The 20,005-nt window shown below is 24.2% G+C and overlaps 1 protein-coding gene across 1 annotated transcript; it reads right to left on the bottom strand.

Annotated features, from left to right (window-relative positions):
* Positions 1-1,309: 1,309 nt before the first annotated feature.
* On the bottom strand, positions 1,310-19,853 carry LOC117173432 (deoxynucleoside kinase-like). The gene is made up of 4 exons (XM_033361995.1): positions 19,724-19,853; positions 12,505-12,701; positions 4,838-5,087; positions 1,310-2,014 (listed from the first exon to the last, which is right to left on the bottom strand). The coding sequence occupies exons 1-4, from the start codon at positions 19,812-19,814 to the stop codon at positions 1,728-1,730; spliced, it is 825 nt and encodes a 274-aa protein (XP_033217886.1). The 5' UTR covers positions 19,815-19,853; the 3' UTR covers positions 1,310-1,727.
* Positions 19,854-20,005: the final 152 nt, after the last annotated feature.

Here is a 20,005-nt window from a genome sequence, read left to right on the forward strand (position 1 = left end):
AGGAGGGGACTAGGGTGTTTGAAGGTGGTAAGGGGAAGGTGGGAGGAAGGAACTAGTGAAAGTAGAGTAATATTTTTGGGAGAGGATTACAATTCTAATTGCTTGCACAGTCTGGGTGGTTAGGGGAAGGAGAATGGCTACCTTTGTTAAGTGTCCCTGAAGGGCGTAGGGAAAAGCCATTGAAGAGGTAGCTAGAAACCCTTGTATTATAAAGGCATGAGAAGACAGAGTTGGGAGCTGAGTTCCTGCGATGATTGGTGGATTCAGTCAGATGAGACTGTTTATTTTTATATTCTCTAGGTTTGATGAGAAGGGAGGAAAATTAACTGAGCTAAGGATGGTAGGTGAGTGGGCAAAACGTGCGCAAGGGTTCCGAGAAACCCAACGGGGGAGAGTGCATGGGAGTAATCGTTGGAAGAACATTTCTGTCTCCAGCGAAGTTCGCGTTAAAGCAGGAGTCATTATGAGTTTGTTTATCGGCTTTCCTGGGTCTGAAGATGGCTTTAGACTCCACGAATGTTAGGCAGTTGTGAATGGCATAGTAGCGAAAGTCCCTTTGGAATACGTATTCCGGAAATTCTCTAGAATTTGGGACGTGGGGTCCTGAGGAGTGTACACAATTAGGAATTTCTTTCGCCTTAGGGCAAGGGGAAGCATCAGCGTTGATGCTCTCACCGCAACGTTTAGAGTGAGCTTTTGAACAGCATTGTTTGCTGATATGTCCATATCGGAGACATTTCCCGTAGATTTTAACCAGTGAGACGTACGGCTCTACGGTAGTGGAAGCATTGGAAATGGCTACTTTTTCCGGGAGGGTTCTAGCTTCGTAATGTCACTGTACTCTTCTTCGTGTCGTTTCGATCTGTTCATCGTAAGGAGGCATCCGGCGTCTTTAAAAACTTTAGCATTCAGGCAATAACACCGGTAAAAGATGGCTTCTTAATAACAAAGAAGAAGCCGAACTCCCGTGGGGAGTTCACACTCAATCGCAGGGAGCGCCTAAACTAGGAAAACTCACTTTGTAGTAAAAACGCATGCACTCGTCAACCTTGTATCAAAGGAAGTCATATTTTCAGGTGTTTAGCTTGACACGACTGTACATGCGCACATGGATCTAGCTGAAAATTCATAGTAGGCCCTTAACACATACTAACCAAAAAAAATTGTATAAGACTATACCAAAAACCTTTTTTCAAGATGTGTATTATATAATTGTTATGATTGTTGGGCTAATCATCTTAGCTTGAAAATATTAGGAGAAAAACTGGGAAACGCAGGGGAAGAGGTCACAATTGAGACGAATATTTTATGTTCATCAGTATTTATTTCTGTACAAAATACCTTAGAACAGACAGTTATCACTTTCCCAAGTTTGTAGAAACATTTTGAAAAATTTCATTTTTATTTCCTAAATAAGAAAAATTATTTACAGAACATTGAGTACAAAATGTATTATTTCTTGTATGGTTTTGACACTGGTCACAATTCAATCTAAAGGATCAAGATAAACCATTCATTTTTTAAGTTATCTTCATAATAGTAATACTGATTTATAACAGACGCCAAAGATCTTTTTCTTCCTACCCTATCTCAAAACTCAAGAGATCCTAGAAAACTGGTGATCCTAAATTAAGTTATTAAATGCCCTCAACATCTAAAAATGTAAAAAATTAAGTAAACGAAATTAGGTAGAAAAAAATTAACTTGCATCGATTGGCCATCAATTCTTATATCCTTTGAGATTCTGCGTCTCCTATTTCCATTTCATGCAAACTTCCTTTACTGTAGATACTGTCTTTACAAATATTAAATTCACTCATCATCTCTTCTATACTTTTGTCCCCATTTAAAACAATAACTGGCGCTGGTAAAGAGGAAAAATTTTTGTTGAGAAGCCATTCGTCGTGAATTTGATGAAGCTGTGTCAAAAATTCGAGGCTTATGCAATCTTCTTCTTTTCGCGCTCGATCTCGCATTCTTTTGTAAACTACTTCTGGAGAAGTCCTTAAGTACACTGTAAATGATACAATTGCAAAAAATTTATTAAAGTAACGAGAAAAAGAGTTTTCAATTTTAATAGATTTACCAAAGTTGAATTTTTTACGTTTTTAAAGTAAAAAATGTATTTGAAGGACTTCCGATTTATCATTGACCATCCATAAATCTTCAAAGCCATTTAATTTAAAATTTTCAATTTAAGGTAAACGAGAAGAATTCGATGAAATTCATAAAAATTTACGATTTAACAAAAATTTTTAGCTTGCAAAAATTTTACAACTCTATTGAATTAGAAAGAATTAAGTGAATTTAGAGAAATTCAAGTAAATTAAAGAAATTCAAGAAAATTGCAAAAAAATTAAAAGCATTCAGGGTGTATTCCGAAAAAAAGTCAAGTTAAATTCAAGTGAATTAGCAAATTTTTCTAAATCTAAAAAATTATATTGATGTCAGTGAAATTTGAGTGGAATTAGAGAAATGTAAAAAATTTAATAAAGTTCATAAAAAATCAAGCTGAATTAAAAAAACAATCAAGTGAATTCAAAACAATTAAAATATACAAAAATTCATTGAATTAGGTAAATTTGAAATGAGTTTAGAAAAATTAAAGAGAACTTTAGAAGAATTTTATTAGATGTTTATTAATTTAATGTGAGTTTTAAAAACTTCCAGATGGATTAAACAAAAACTTTTTAAACATCCATTGTCTTCAGTAGAATTAAGTGAATTTGGAAGAAATCAAGAAATAAATTTATGACAAATTCGAAATTAATTACAAAAAATATATTTAAATCTTTTCAAATTTTTGAAAATCTACGAAATCCATCACTTCTTGTTAATAAATTCTTTGAAATCCATTAAAATATTATGAAATCTTGTGAATTTACATGAAATCTTATGTTACTTCCTGAAATCTTGGAAAATTTATTAAAATAACTTGAGATTACTTAAAACCCCATAAAATTATTGAAATCCTCCGAAATGAAATAAAATCCATCGGAATCTTTTAAAATATCCTATAACCTTTATCAGGTTTTGTAAAATCCTTCCATATTTCCAGAAATTCTATAAAACTGCATATCTTTTGAAATCCCTTAAATTTTTTAAAGCTCTTGAAAATGTCAAGGTATTTGAAAAAATACCTCAAAATATTTCAAATAATTAGATCATTTTATCAATTGATCCTCAGGATTAATTAAATAAAAATTTCAAAAAATCCATTGAATTAGGTAGAATTAAGTAAATTTAGAATAATTCAAGTAAATAAAAAAATAAAAAGAACTCCGAAGGATTTAAAAAAAATCAGAATATGTTAATAAGAATTCAGGGTGAATTTAAAACAAATAATTTCAAATCTCTTTAAATCTTTGAAATCCCTGCGAAATAGTTCAATTCTCGTAAATATATTAAAATCCACTAATATATTATAAAATCCCGTGACCCTCTATGAAATCTGGTGATATTTTCTGAAATCCTAGAAGTTTCATTAAAATACCTTGAGAGCTTTAAAAACGCCTGATAATCTTTGAAATATTCGAAAACCTTATAAAAGTTCATGCAATCTTTGAAAATATCTCAAAACCTCATAAGTCCTGTAAAATCTTTCCATGTAGTCCGAAATTATCGAAAATTCTTTATCCTAAAATATTTGTAATACTTTAAAACACCTTGAAATTAATAAAAAAAGATTTTAAAATTCCTTTAAATCTTTTTAAATTTTTAAAGCAATCTGTATTATCATCAGAGAATAAAATAAATTCTTACGGAAAACCACCCGACCGGCGATCGGAAGTTCTGTGGTTCGATTCCCAGCGGAGTGAAAGAGATGTTTTTTCAGAAAAAAAAATTATTTTAAACATCTTTTTAAATTTCCTAAAATATTTCAAATCCTTTGAAATCTTACAAAATTCCTCTTTTTCTCCCGAATAAATTCTTTGAAATCCACTAAAATATTAGAAAATCCCCAGAAATTCGGTGATATTTCCTGAAAACCTAGAAAATGTCTTAAAATACATGTAGAGCTTTAAAATCCCTTAAAATCAGAATCCTCGCAATTCTTATAAAGTCCCGTAAATTTTTTTTATATCTTAAAACCTTATAGGTCCTGTAAAATCATCCCATATTTTCCAAAATTCTGGGAAATTATTTACCCAAAAATATTTGAAACCCCTTGAAGTCCCTTCAGATGATTAAAATCAAATAAAAATTGCTTGGAATCTTTCACGATTTTCTAAAACGGTTTAAATCCTGTTACAAAATCCTGTGCAATTTTTTCAAAATGTCTTAAAACCTTGTATGTCTGTTAAATCGTTCCATATCTTCCGAAATTCTAGAAAATTCTTTATCCTAGCGTATTGCAATCCCTTTAAAATCCTTTCAAATTAATATAATTAATTAAAAATTCCTAAAATATTTCAAATTAAAATCCCTTGAAAATGCCTTCCAGTTTTTAAAAATACTCTAAAAGCCTAAAAACCCCTTCAAATTATTGAAATTAATTTAATTACTCCATTAAAAATTTCTCGGAATCTTTAAAAATACCCTGAATTATTTCAAATAAATTCAGTTTATTTAATGAAAAAAATTTATTGAATGAAAAGTGACTAATGTGATGTTTTCATTCAAAAAATGCTTATATTTTACATTTAATTCTTACAGAAATTCCCTGATTTTTGTTATTTTTTTCAAAATCCCTAAATTTTGAAAGCTTTGATCATGTTTTATTTTAAGTTCCATTATAGAGACCGGTCTGTGAGGCCTGATTTTTTATTCAAACTAAAAAAAGGAGAAATATGGAAAAATTAACAAGTGAAAAGAGATTAATATAATTTCCTTTTACCTATTAAATCAGTATGGATTCCAGCATTTTGGACTGACCAATTGAACCATTCATCGACAACAAAAAACTCGACGTCCTGCATAGTTTTCGATCGTTTCATGTTTTCAATGAAAAGTTTTGCACTGTATGCCGATCTTTCCATAATTTTATAAGGCTGAGGAGTATGCATTGCGTGCAATCGAACCATTGTCAATTGTACATAAGACTGAAATAAATAGGCGTAGCGGCCTGGGTCTTTATAGAATAAATCCTATAAATTTAATAATTAAATTAAAATTATCGAAGGTTTTAAAATCAATAATCTAATTCTAATTCACAAGGATTCATCAATTAATTCTTATTTTCTCATTCAGGGTGGCCGCACAACTTCCTTTTCAAAATTCCCCAACATTTCCTCGACTAATTTTTCTTTCTACCTCATCCTTAATATTTAAATACCAAAATTCTAATCTTATAACATTTTTAATATAGAATCAGAAACGGTCGAGCCATAATCAAATGATTAAATTCATCAGATCGTTTGAACTTTTCCAAAAATCTACCTGAAATCTTTGTTAAATAATTGATGTCTTCACAAAATCTTTTTAATCTATTTGCGAAATATCTCAAATATTTTATAAATATTTTATAATATATTTCAAATGATTAAAATCTTTGGAAAATAATTAAAAGCGTTGTGAAAGTTTTTTAATCTATCTGAAATCTTTGGGAAATCATTTAGATATTTATAAAAAATTTGAAATGATTGAAATCTTTGCGAAATATTTGTAATATTTAAAATATTTTTAAAAAATTTAATTTTTTAAATAATTGAAATCTTTGTGACATTTTTTTAATCTATCCGAAATCTTTATGAAATATTTTCAAACATTTTGAAAGGATTGAAATCTTTGCGAAATATTTAAAGTTTTTACTGAAATATTTGGAAAATCATTGAAATTCTTTTAAATTAATTTTGAAGTATCTGGTATATTTTTGAAATTGTTGCAATCTTTACGAAATCATTGAGAAATCATTTATGCCTTTGTGAAATATTTTTAATCTATCCGAAATATTTAGTAATAATTGTAAAAATGATAAGAATTTTTGTCGGATCTTTGGAAAATCATTGAAATCTTGTAAATCTATCCGAAATCTTCTCGAAATATTCAAAATCTTTACGAAATCTTTGAAAATTTCGGGAAATCATTGAAATCCTTTGATAATATTTTTGAAGTATTTGGTATATTTTTAAAACGGTTAAAATCTTTGCGAAATCATGTAAGTTTTTGTGAAATATTTTTGAACTATCCATATTTTTGCGAAATATTTGAAATCTGTGTCAAATCCTTAGAAAATCATTTAACTCTTTATGAAATATTTTTAAAAATTTTGGTATTTTTGATAATATTTGTGAAATTCTTCAAATCTTTGCGAATTATTTAAAACATTTTTTGATCTTAGGGAAATCTTTGAAATCTTTCTAAAAGATTTGGAAATACTTGCGGAGAAATTTTGTAAAAATTTGCTAATAAATGTAAAATGATTTAAATTTTTGGGAAATCATTTATGCATTTGTGAAATCTTTTGAATCTGTCCAAAATTTTTGAGAAATATTGAAACTATTTTTTAAATATTTGAAAAAATGATTTAAATTTTTGTAAAATCTTTTAAATCTATCCAAAATCTTTGCGAAATATTTGAAATATTTTTTAAACCTTTGGAAATTCTTTCGAAATATTTGGTAAAATTTGTGAAATTATTGAAATCGTTGTAAAATCATTGAAATCTTGGTGCAAGCTGTAAAATATATCGGACATTTTTATGAAATAGTTAAAGTCTTTCTGAAATCTTTGCGAAATCTTTGAAATTTTTGTAAAATATTTTTCAAGTCTTTAGAAATATGCGAAATATTAAAAAAAATTAATATTTGGTAATATTTTTGAAATTATTCAAATCTTTGTAAAATCTTTTAAAGTTGGAATAAAACCATTTTGAATATATCATTTTTCTATTGATTATTCTCAGGTCTGCATGTTTTTTGAATTTTAAAAATTCAAAAGAATTCGATTTATAAGACTTCAAGAAAATTAAGAAGAATTTGATAAAGTGCCTGAGAATTCAAAGTGAATTTAAAATACATCAAGATAAATTAAATAAAAAATCCTATAATTTTATATATAAAATATAAATATAAAAAATTCTATAATCAAATCCCTTTAAATCATTAAAATTCTTTAAAATTCCTAAATAAATTTAAATAACCTAAACCATTTTAAATCCTTTGAAATCCCTTCAAATGATTAAACTGAAAAAATCCTTGAAATCTTTTCAAATAACCGAATATATTTTAATTCTTTAAAATCTTCTGAAAAATTCCTTCAAAATTATTTAGACTACCTTAAAATCTTACAGTTCCCTTGGATTCACTTTGAATTCTTGGCTGAGAAAGTTTTAAAATATCCTGAAATATTTCTAATCCGTTTAAATCTTTTGAAACCTCTCTAAAGTTCTGGAAAACTCCTTGGAATTTAAAAAAATACTCTTAAGTCTTCACAATCCTTCCGAATTTCTTCACATTATAGAAATCTATTAACAATTCCTTAAAATCTTTTAAACCCCCCTAAATTATTCCAAATTATATGAAATCTTTCGATATACCTTAAAAACTTTTTAAAGTTCTGGAAAATTTCTTTGAATTTTTGAAAATAATCTCGAAATTTAAAAATCTCTTCAAATCTTTAAAATTCTACGAAATCCCTTGAAATCTTATAAAATACACCTATATATTTAATCCTTGTAATTTTTTTAAATACTCTGAAAATTTGCAAATCCTTTGAAATCCCTTGAAACTTTATTAGACTTTTTAGAATTCCTTGACATCTTCTAAAATAACTTAAAATATTTCAAATGCATTAAACTATTTTGAAATCCCTTGAATTTGTTAAAGCTCTTGAAAATTATTTTGAAATTTTTTTGATACTGAAAACTTCAAATCCTTGGAAATCCATTCAAAATTTTTAAAGATTTTTAAAATTCCTTGGATATTTTAAAAATACTCTAAAATTTTTCAAATTCTTTAGAAGAACATAAAATGATTGAAATCAATTTCATAAATCCTTGGAATCTTCTAAAAAAGCCTGAAATTTTTCATATCCATTAAAACCTTTTTAAATCCATTGAAATCCCTTTAATTTTGTAAAGCTCTTGAAAATTCTTTGCAAAAATTTAAAATACTGTAAGAAATAAGTTCAAACCTCTTAAACCCCCTTGAAATTTTATGAGGCTCTTTAAAATTCCTTATAAGTTTTAAAAATACCATAAAATCTATATAAATCTTTAGAACTTAAAATTATTGAAATCAATTCAAAATTCCTTGGAATCTTCTAAAATACCCTAAAATATTTCAAATCCACTAAAAAATGTCAAATCCTTTGAAATCCCTTAAAGTTTTTTATAGCTCTTTAAAATACCTAGGATGTTTTAAAAATACTCTAAAATCTGTAAAATTCTTTAGAAAACTTTAAATGATTAAAGTCAATTCAAAATTCCTTAAAATCTTCTAAAATAGTCTAATCAGGTTGGCCACTATTTTTCAAATTTCCGTCTCCCGGCTTTCTCCCGGTAATATTCGTGATTTCTCCCGATTCATAAAAAATTCAAATATCTTTGCGAAACACAATTTTTCAGATAAAAGATGCAAGTTTAAAAATCAATTTTCAAACCAATTTTTTAATATATTTAAAAAATAATTTTTAATAATTAATAATTTCGAATTAAAGGCTTCTGAAATGAAAAAATTGTCGCACGATGTTGGACAATTTAGTAATATAAAGGAATGAAATTGTATAATTTCTAGATCGAAGCCCTGAAAGTAAACAATTTTATTTTAAATTGAAGAATCACGAAATTGAATGATTGCAGATTGAAAATTTAGAAAATAGGGCAATTTTAAAAACTGTAGAAAGCTTATGAAATTCTAGAATTTTAAATTGTTACAACATAACGAAATTATAATTGTAATTTCAACTAATTAGATGAATTTTTATAAAATAAAAAAATTAATTGAATTACACTCAATAAATGTTTGAAAATAAATAGTAATTTTAAATGGGAAACAATCAACATGAAAAAAATTCTACTCCAGAACTTTGAAATTGAAACGAATGCGAACTTTATTTTAAACTGAAAAAATGTATAGTCACCAAAAATTGTGATATTAAAACTTTTTATAATCAAAACCTTTAAAATTCTAATTATTTGATGTAAATTTAAATCACTTAAAAACTAATATTTTTTAAATTGCTAATTAAACTGTTCCAAATTTAACCCATTCACTGTTATCTACAAAATTAAAACCTATTAAAAGCAAAAAATTATAATTTAGCGTTCAACAAGTAAATTCAGAACTCTAAAATTATTCTAAACATTTAAAATTCACAAATTATACGTTTATCCCTGTATCAATTACAGTTACATAATTTAATTTTGTTTTTTTTGTTATCTTAAACCCAATTTTTAATTTATTAATATCAAATTTTCCTTTAGAACTATTATTAACTCTTGAGATTTTCCAATTAAATATTTTCCCTTTTGAAATTATTTATGAGTGTAAGTCTTCAACAAAAAATCGGAAAATTTAAAGATATTACTTTGAAAATTTAAATGTTTAATAAACAACAAGAATGCTGCCATATGATTCCATTTTTTGAAATTGTACAATTTTAAGCGTTGCAATTCGAAATTGCTTTATATTTACATCTAAAATTATCTGATTCAAAAATGACTATCAAGGCCTTCTATATGAAATTTTTAAATATTTAGTAGCGAAATGTGTTGTCATTTTGAATAATTATTTGAATTTGAAACTACAATATTTTGAAATTTTAAATTTGAAAGAACTGAGAATCAATCTAAAAATTAATTTAAGAAAAAATTAAGTTTTAAGACCTCAGATTAAACTGTTTTAAAATAGCGCATTCAAAGCCATAATTTTGAATTAAAATTATAGAAATTTTAAAAATGATAAATATATATTATTAATAAGTATCCAGTCATCACAGTACCTATTGTCGTCAAAAAAGTGAATAGGTGACCTTTTTTCTAAAATAAGTGACAAATAGGTGATAAACAAATGTTAAATAAGACAAATAAGTTGTGATTTGTTGTAAACCGAGATATACCCAGAAGTTTTTTCCTTTGATTAAAACGGCCACCCTGAAAATTGAGTATTTACATTTCCACAGAGAAATAATTTTCAATTAAACAAAAATAAAAACTTTTTTTTACAACACCATTTAGTTGTTTAAAACATAGTTAAATCCGTTACCAAATTGATGATTTTTCAAACAAAAAGGATGAATAGTTAGCATTTTTAAACCATAAAAGTTCAATTTTTAACCAAAAAATTAGGTAGGTGAATTTTTACCGAGAAAAATTAATTTTCAAATAAAACAGCAACGATAAAAACGAATTTTATACAAAAAAGTTGAATTTTATACAAAATTTTTTAATTTTCAACAAAATAGTTTTATTCTCAACCAAAATAGATAAATCTTCAACTAAGAAGTTGCATTCTTAACCAAAAGAGATGAAATTTCTACCAAAAAGTGGATTTTGTACCAAGAAAAAATTTTCAGTCAAGAATGAAAAATGTTAAGCAAATTGTTGAATTTTCAACGAAAAAGATTAATGTTTATCAAAAAATTTTATAGTTGATATTTCCAATACAACACTTTAATAAAAAATTAAAAAACAGTTAGATTTGACCAAACAGTATATATTTTCAACATGACTAGATTTTGACCAAAAAAAAGTTGATTTTCTACCCAAAAAATACGAATTTTCAACAAAAAAACATAATTTTTTTTTACCAAAATGTTGAATTTTTAACCAAAAATGGAGTACATAAATTTTCATTGAGAATGAATTTTCAATAAAAACAAAAAAGAATTTTCTACAAAACAGTATAATTTTATACCAATTTCTTGAATTTATAAGTCAAAAAGCCTAATTCTCTATCAAACAATTTAATTTTAAAAACAAGAACATGAAATAACAACAAAAAAGTTAATTTACAATTAATCAGTTGACTTTTTAAACAAAATATTTGAATTTCTAGTTTTAAAAAACTTGTTTACAACAAAGCGAATTTTTAATTTAATTTTTTAGCCAAAAAAAAAACGAACTTTCAACTACAATTATGAATCTTCATCAAAAAAAATGAAATTTCAAAAAAATTCGTTCAACTTTCAACCAAGGAGTGGAATTTTTAATGAATAATTCTACTTTTCGGTTACAAATTTTACTATTCAGTTAAAGATTTAACTATTTTCTTGAAAATTAAAGTCTTTTATTAAAAAGTAATCGTTTTTGGACAAAATATTATATTTTTTGGCAGAAAATTCATTTTTATTATTGAAAACTCATATTTTTTGGTTGAACATTCATCTTTTTTGATTGAAAATTAATTATTTTTCATTGAAATGTCTATTATTGTATTTTTGTTTCATAAATAATCTTTTTTACTTAAAAAACATACTTTTTGTAAAAATTCAACGATTTTTTTGAAAACATCATCGTTTTTGGTCGAAAATTTATACTTTTGCAGAAAATTCACTTTTTTGTTATAAATTTATCTTTTAGTAGAAAAATCTTTTTTTAGTTGTTGAAAATTCACCATTTATATTTTAAAGTTAATAATTTTTAGTCAAAAGTCTGCTATTATATTTTTGGTGTTCAGTTCAAAATTCTACAGATTGCTTGAAAGTTTATTTATTTTATTTAAAATTGAACTAGGTTCTTAAAAACTTCTTTTTATCAAAAACAAAACAAAAGAAAACAACAGTATTATATTTCTTTTTCAGAATTAATATGAATTAAACTATTTTGTTAAAAAGTCATACTTTTTTATCGAATATTGATACTTTTTGTATTGAAAATTCTCTTTTACTTTGAAAATCGTCTTTTTGGGTGGAAAATTTAACTGCTTTGTTTAAAAGTCATCTTCTTTGGTTAAAAATTTATCCTTTTTGATTGAAAGATAATTATTTTTATTTGAAAAACAAAAAATTTTTTTATTTTATAATTAATCTAAATTCAACTATTTTCAAAGTAATTTTTTTTTATCAAAATTTCAACTGATTTTTAAGCACTTGTATTATTTTATAGAAAATCAATCCTTTTAGCGTAAAAATCCTCATTTGTTAGAAAAGTCATATTTTTTAGTTGAAAATTCGTCTTCCTTGCTTCAAAATTAAACTAACTTGTAAAATATTCATCTTTTCAAATTTCAAATTTAAGATTCTGTTTGAAAATGCAACTCTTCCTGGTTGAAGTTTAATCTTTTTTGTTTGAAAATTCGATCATTTGGTCCAAGATTCGTCGATTAGGAAGGTGTAATAAAAACTGTATTTGGTGTGCAAGTTTCCCGGTGCACGTTTCTCCCGATCTTCTCCCGGTTCTCCCGATTTAGTGGCTGATCTTTTTATTTTTAAAAGTGACTAAAAATTTATCTAAGAAAAAACCTAAATTTCTTATTATAAAAATCCCCTGCCTCTTTAATTTGTTTCCTAAATCCCTGATTTTTCCCTAACTTTCCCTGATCAACAGCATTTTCTGACTTCCCTGATTTCAAGGTTTCCCTGACTTGCGACCACCCTATCTACCTGATAGTTAAATTCTTTTACCAGTAAATTTGTGCCAGCAACATTGCGCCAGAGTTGAACAGGTTCTTGGATCACAGTAGTGTTTTTGTATACTTTAAAATTATTTAAAAATGTTGTTTTTCCGCTACCTATATTGCCTTCAACACAAACTGTGAAAGTTCGTTCAGAACTTCGTTTTGAAACGACATTTCTAAGGAAATTTGATATCGTCTTCTTATCTGCACAAAAATACATAAATTTATTTTCTTTATTTGCAGATTTTGAGATTTTCTTATTTGTTTAACGATTATTATTATATATGTAAATCATCTAAAGAAATAAAATCTGTACATTAAATTCTAAAAATAAAAAATTATAACATTCTCAAACTCCAAGAAAATGTTTAAAAACTATTTTCCAATTTGCATAAAATTTACTTTCCCTCTCTTAGGGTCACCAGACTCTTTTATTTCAGGTTAAATTTTCAACGAAAGAAATTAATTTCCAACCAAAAAGATAAATTTTCAACCAATTAGATTAAATTTTACCGGAAGAAACATAAATTTTTAATAATATACATGAGTGTTCAACAAAACAGTTAAAATTTTAACTAAATAAATGAATTTTTAACCAAGAAAATTAATGTTTACCAAAAAATATCAATTTTCAACTAAAAAAAATGTTGATCCCAAAATAAAATAATTATATTAAAAATAAATGAAAATATTTTTTAAATAAATTAATTTTCAACAAAATAGTTAAATTTCAAAACTAAATAAATGAATGTTCAACTTAAAGGAGGGATCTTGAATCAAAAAATGAATTTTCAAGCACACATTCATTTTCTACCAAAAAAAAAATCTTTCCAAGACAACACATCAATTTTGAACTAAAAACGATAAATTTTCAACTAAATGTGGAATAGTTATATTCGACTTGGAAAACATTTTTGACCAGAAAAAATGAATTTTTAATAAAGTACCTTAATTGTTAAAGAAATAAATTAACTTTAACCAAATAAATCAATTTTTAACTAAAAAATACAAATCTTCAACAAAAATTAAATAGGTAAATTTTGAGTTCAAAAATAATTTTTGAATTAATTAAAAACGAATTTTCAACAAAAAAAAGTGGTTTTTGAAGTCATCAACAAAAAAGAAGAATTTTTAATAAAGTAGTTTCACTCTCCACTAAATCATTAAATTTTCAACAAAAATTCTAGTATTTAATATTTCATGTAAAAAAGATTTTATTTTGATACCAAAAAAGGTCAACCAAAGAAGACGAATTTTCAAGAAGATAGTTGAAAATTCCCTGTAAAAACAATTAGTTTTCAAACAAGCAGTTGCATTTTTGGTTAAAAGGAATTAAATTTCTACAACAGATTAATTTTTAACAAAAAAGACGAAATTTCAACCAAAAAAAGATTTTTGAGTCAATAATGAAAAAAGCGCCTCAAAAATGTATGATTTTCATGCAAAAAAAATTTGTTTTTTTTACAAAACAGTTGAATATTCAAACCGAAAACATGAATTTTTAACAGAAATGTTAGTATCCAACTAAACGGTTGAATTTTCAAACCAAAAAGATACATTTTCAACAAAAAAGTTAAATTTGTTAACAAAAGATATTAATTTTCAATAAATATATGAATCTTCAACCAAAAAAAGATCAATTCTCTACCAAAAATAGATTAGTTAAATTTTTAGTTAAAAAATTATTTTTCGACAAATTAAAAATGAATTTTCAACAAAATAGTTAAATTTATAACCACGAAAAAAGTTTCTGAATTAAAATTCTGAACGACAATAAAATTAATTTTTAATAATTGAAATTTAAACAAAAAAGTTTATATTAGAAAAAATATTTGAATTTTCAACAAAAAAGATTAGTTTTCCACCAATAAGATTACTTTTCTAAAAAAAATACGAGTTTGGAACAAATTATATTAATTTTAGATATAATAATTAAATTTAAAACCAAACAAATTAATTTACAATTTAAATGAGAAATCTTTAACTTAACAAATGAGTTTTCAACCATAAATATTCATATTCTATAAAAAAAATACTGATTCTCAACCAAATACATTAATTGTCCGCAAAATAGATAAATGACCAAAGGAATGAATTGTTAACAAAAAAGATTCACTTTTACCAAGAAGATAATATTCTATCACAAAAGACGAATTAAAAAAAAAATCCACGAATTATCGACAGTTGAAAAAATTAATTGTCGGCAAAAACAAAGAATTGTTCATAAAGTGATTAAATCTTTAAACAAAGATATTAATTTTCAAGTAAAACGAAGAATATTTATTTACACAAAAAATAATAGTTTTAAACCAAACAAAATAATTAAAATAATTGAAATTTCAATTAAACAGATGAATTTTCAGCAATAAATATTTATTATTAATATTAATATTATTTAATTTATTTTTAAGTTTTTTTTATATTTAATAATTAATATTTATTATCTACCAAAAAAGGCATATTTTTAACCAATACATGATTTTTCAACTAAAAAAGTAAAATGTTTAACCAAAAATGCAATAGTTATACTTTCAGTTAGAAAAATTAATTTTTATAACAAAAAAAAAAGAATTTGCAATCAAATACATTCATTTTAAACTAATATAGATCAATTTTCAACCTAAAAACGAAGAAGTAAATTTTGAATTAAAAAATTATTTCTCAACTAATTAAAAACGAATTTTCAAGAAAATAGTCAAATTTTCAATAAAAATAAATATTTCAAGTAAAAAATGCTTTAATTTGGAAAGAAAAACAGCTGTATTCAACCAGAGAAGACGAATTTTGAAGAATAGAAATGAAAACGATTAGTTTTCTCAAACGAACAGTTGCATTCTTAGTTACAAAAGATTAAATTTCTACAAAACAGTTTAATTTCAACCAAAAAGTTCATATTCGACCAAATAGTTGAATATTTTGAATTTATAATGAAATTTATTCCATATGTTTATAAATTATACAAATAACTTTTTCGAGGTCATCATTTTCATTTAAATAATTGAGACAATCTGTACAATATGTTAATCATGGAAAAGTTATATTTTCAGTTAAAAAAATTATTTTTTCCAAAAAACTAACGAATTTTCAACAAAATAGTACAATTTTTAACTAAGGTAATTAATTTTCTACAAAATACGTGAATTTTCAACTAAAAAGATCAATTTACAACAAAATTATAGTACATTTTTTAGTTAAAAAATTATTTTTTAACCAATTAAAAATGAAAATTTTAACAAAATAGCTGAATTTTTCAACAGCCAAAAACGGTTTTTGAAAATTAAGAAAAAAATTTGGATCCAAAATGTTGAATTTTTATTTTAAAAAGACTAATTTTCTACAAAACAGTTTAATTTTCAACAAAAAAGGTAATATTGGAACAAATAGATGAATTTTCAACCAAAAAGATAAATTTTTTAAATATAAATATATTTATTTTTCTTAAGAGACGAATTTGTAACAAAATGCATTCATCAACCGAAAAGATGAATTTTTTAACCAGAATAATAATATTTTACCACAAAAGACGATTAAAAAAAAACAATCATCGACCAAATAGTTTAATTTTGAATTAAAGAAGACAAATTTTCAATCAAATTTAGAGTATTTACATTTTCAGTTAAAAAATTAATTTTCAACAAAAATAAAGAAATTTTAACATAATAATTAAATATTTAAAAAAAATTAACTGTCATGTACAATGATGAACATTTAATTAAACAAAAAATAGTAGTTTTTAACAAAATAGTTGAAATTTCGATCAAGAAGATTAATTTTTGGCCATAAATGTTTATTGTCTACCAAAAAAAGATATATTTTTAACACAATATTTGAATTTTTAACTAACAAAGATCAATTTTGAAGAAGAATGAAATAATTAAATTTGGATTAAATTAAATTAAAATTAAATAAATTAAATTTTTCAACTGCTTAAAAACGAATTTTAAAAAAAAAGTTAAATATATTATATATTATATACATTTAATATTAGAAAAAAAATTTTTTTGCTTATAAAAAAATTATTTAATTTTTAATTAAATTCATTCCCAATGCTTAGAAATCATACAAATAACTATCTTAAGGTCGACATTATGATTTAAATAATTGAGACAATCTGTGCAATATGTTAATTATGTACTAGTTATATGTTAAGTTAAAGAAATTATTTTTTAATAAAAAATCTAACGAAGTTTCTACAAAATACGTGAATTTTAAACTGAAAAAAATCAATTTTCAACAAAACTATGATTGAATTTTTATGCAAAAAAATCTAATTTTCTACAAATCAGTTGCATTTTCAACACAACAGTTAATATTCGAAAGAATAGTTGAGTTTTCAACCCAAAAGATACATTTTCAACCAATAAAATGAACTTTCTTTAAGAGACGATTTTTTAATAAAATACATTACTTTTCAACATAATATTTAAATTTTTAACCAAAAAAATAAACTTTCAACTTAAATGAGAAATATTTAATCAAACATGTGTATTTTCAAAAACTGGATTGTCAATCAAAAATACTTTTTAATTTTTTAACCAAAATTTATTTAAAAAATCATGAATTATCTACCAAATAGTTTAATTTTCAACTAAAGAAGGCAAATTTTGAAGCAATTACTGAGTATTTGAATTATCAATTTAAAAAATTAATTTTTAGGAAAAACAAATCATTTTCAGCAAAAACAAAGAATTTTCAACAAAATAATTAAAATGTCGATCAAAAAAATGAATTTTTAGCCATAAATATTTATTTTCTACCAAAGAAGACATATTTTTAACACAATATATGAATTTTTAACTAAAAAAGAGCATTTTCATCAAAAATTTAATAATTGAATTTTGAGTTAATTCATTATTTTTCAACCAATTAAAAACGAATTTTCAACAAGATAGTTAAATTTACAATCAGAAAAATATTTTAATTTGATACCAAAAACACTTGAATTCAACCACAGAAGACGAATTTTCAACAAAAAAGTGAATATTCGACCAAATAGTTGAATTTTCAAGCCAAAAGATAAATTTTCATCCAATAAAATGAATTTTTTAAGAGACGATTTTTTAAGAAAATACATTACTTTTCAACATAATATTTAAATTTTTAACCAAAAAAATAAACTCTCAACTTGAATGAAAAATATTTAAACCCAACATGCGTGTTTTCAAAAAATGATTGGCAACCAAAAATACTTTATAATTTTTTAACCAAAATTTTTTAAAAAATCATGAATTATCTACCAAATAGTTTAATTTTTAACTAAAGAAGACAATTTTTTTAACCAGATACTAAATATTTAAATTATTAATTTAAAAAATTAATTTTTAGCAAAAACAAATAATTTTCTGCAGAAACAGAGTATTTTCAACAAAATAATTAAAATTTAAACCAAAGAAATGAAGTTTTAAATATAATGATGAATTTTTAACATAAAAAAATCAATTTCGAACCCAATAGTAGACATGTCGATCAAAAAAATGAATATTCAGCCATAAATATTTATTTTCTACCAAAGGCATATTTTTAACACAATATACGAATTTTTAACTAAAGAAGGGCATTTAAAAAAAAATTAATAATTAAATTTTGAGTTAATTCATTATTTTTCAATCAATTAAAAACGAATTTTTAACAAGATAATTAAATTTACAATCAGAAAAATATTTCAAGCAAAAAATATTTTAATTTGATACCAAAAACACTTGAATTCAACCAGAGAAGACGAATTTTCAACGAAAAATTGAATATTCGACCAAATAGTTTAATTTTCAACCTAAAAGATAAATTTTCATCCAATAAAATGAATTTTTTTAAGAGACGATTTTTTAAGAAAATACATTACTTTTCGAAATAATATTTAAATTTTTAACTAAAAAAATAAACTTTCAACTTGAATGAGAAATATTAAATCCAACATGTGTGTTTTCAAAAAATGAATTGTCAACTAAAAATACTTTTTAATTTTTTAACCAAAATTTAAAAAGAAAATCGTGAATTACGTACCAAATAGTTTAGTTTTTAACTACAGAAGACAACCTTTTAAACCAGATACTGAACATTTAAATTATTAATTTAAAAAATTAATTTTTAGCACAAAAAAAAAATAATTTTCTGCAAAAACGGATAATTTTCAACAAAATAATTAAATTTTAAACCAAAGAAATGAATTTTTAAATATAATGGTAAATCTTTAACATAAAAAAAATCAATTTCGAACGAAATAGTTGACATGTCGATAAAAAAAATGAATTTTCAGAAATAAATATTTATTTCCTACCAAAGACGTATTTTTAACACAATATACGAATTTTTAAATAAAAAAGAGCAATTTTCAACAAAAATTGAATAATTAAATTTTGAGGTGATGCATTATTTTTTAACTAATTAAAAACGACTTTTCAACAAAATAATAAAATTTAGAATCAAACAGATATTTTAAGCAAAAAATATTTTAATTTGATACCAAAAACACCTGAATTCATCAAGAGAAGACGAATTGTCAGCAAAAAAGGGAATATTCGAGGAAATAGACATTGAACAATATTTTAATCATGTTCAAGTTATATTTTCAGTGAAATAAATTATTTTTAAACCAAAAACTAAGGAATTTTCAACAAAATAGTTAAAGTTTCAACCAAAAAACCACTTTGAAGTAAGTAGTTGAATTTTATGCAAAAAATGTAATATCCACTAAGTAGTTTATATTTCAAGCATTATTTTTATTTAAATAATTGAGTACAATCTGTCGCCTGGTGACCCTAACCTTGCTTCGAAAAATTCGATGGAGATTTTGTATATTTTAATTTGTTCAATTTATTTATTTTTTACTTCGCTAATTTGTCAAAAAAATTGAATTCTTGCAATAGTAAGAAATTTTAATAAATATGTAAAAAGAACAAATAGAATCACACTATAATTAAACAAATAATCAGAACAATTAAGAAAATCGAATAATTTAAGGGATTTAAGGTTAAAAACTCAATGTTTCGAACTGACAAAAATGACATGTTAGACTGCTCTTATGACATTTTTACGCGCCATTTATTTATAAAAAATAGTTTGATGATGCAATCAATGTGTATTATTGATTGAATAATGTGAATAAACACCTATTACCTGTATACAAGTTAAAACATTAACGTCAAACTTAACTTGTCGAAACATGTCAGTTGAAAACATCTTTATTTTCTGCAATAATATAAATTATAATTTCATTTCTGTTAACTTACGTGTCGAGAACATTTGTGAATTTTGGGAAACTCCAGCAAAAAAACTATAATTTCGATTAAAAGCACCTCCAACCCGGTAAACCGTCAACATTGAACCAAAACATGAAAGAGGAAATGAGGAAAGGAACGTCACATATTTCTCTGTGCAATTTGCGTCGTTACCAACGGTTGTCATTGGTTGCCAACATGAGAAAACAGAGCTTGCAAATAAATGAACAAAATAAGGAGTTCCTACCAATCCTACAAGAGTAAATGCCCAAAGCGATGGCTCTCGTTTAGACT

The sequence above is a fragment of the Belonocnema kinseyi genome, chromosome 5 (genome assembly GCF_010883055.1).
Source record: "Belonocnema kinseyi isolate 2016_QV_RU_SX_M_011 chromosome 5, B_treatae_v1, whole genome shotgun sequence".
Classification (NCBI taxonomy): domain Eukaryota; kingdom Metazoa; phylum Arthropoda; class Insecta; order Hymenoptera; family Cynipidae; genus Belonocnema; species Belonocnema kinseyi.

Bases quoted from the DNA above. Each gene is read 5' to 3' on its own strand.
- LOC117173432 (XM_033361995.1), bottom strand. From the start codon at position 19,814: ATGTTGACGGTTTACCGGGTTGGAGGTGCTTTTAATCGAAATTATAGT. The intron at 12,702-19,723 runs GTAAGTTAACAG...ATTTTTGTGCAG, and splicing joins TTCACAAATGTTCTCGACAC to ATAAGAAGACGATATCAAAT. The intron at 5,088-12,504 runs GTAAAAGAATTT...TTAAATTTATAG, and splicing joins TTGCTGGCACAAATTTACTG to GATTTATTCTATAAAGACCC.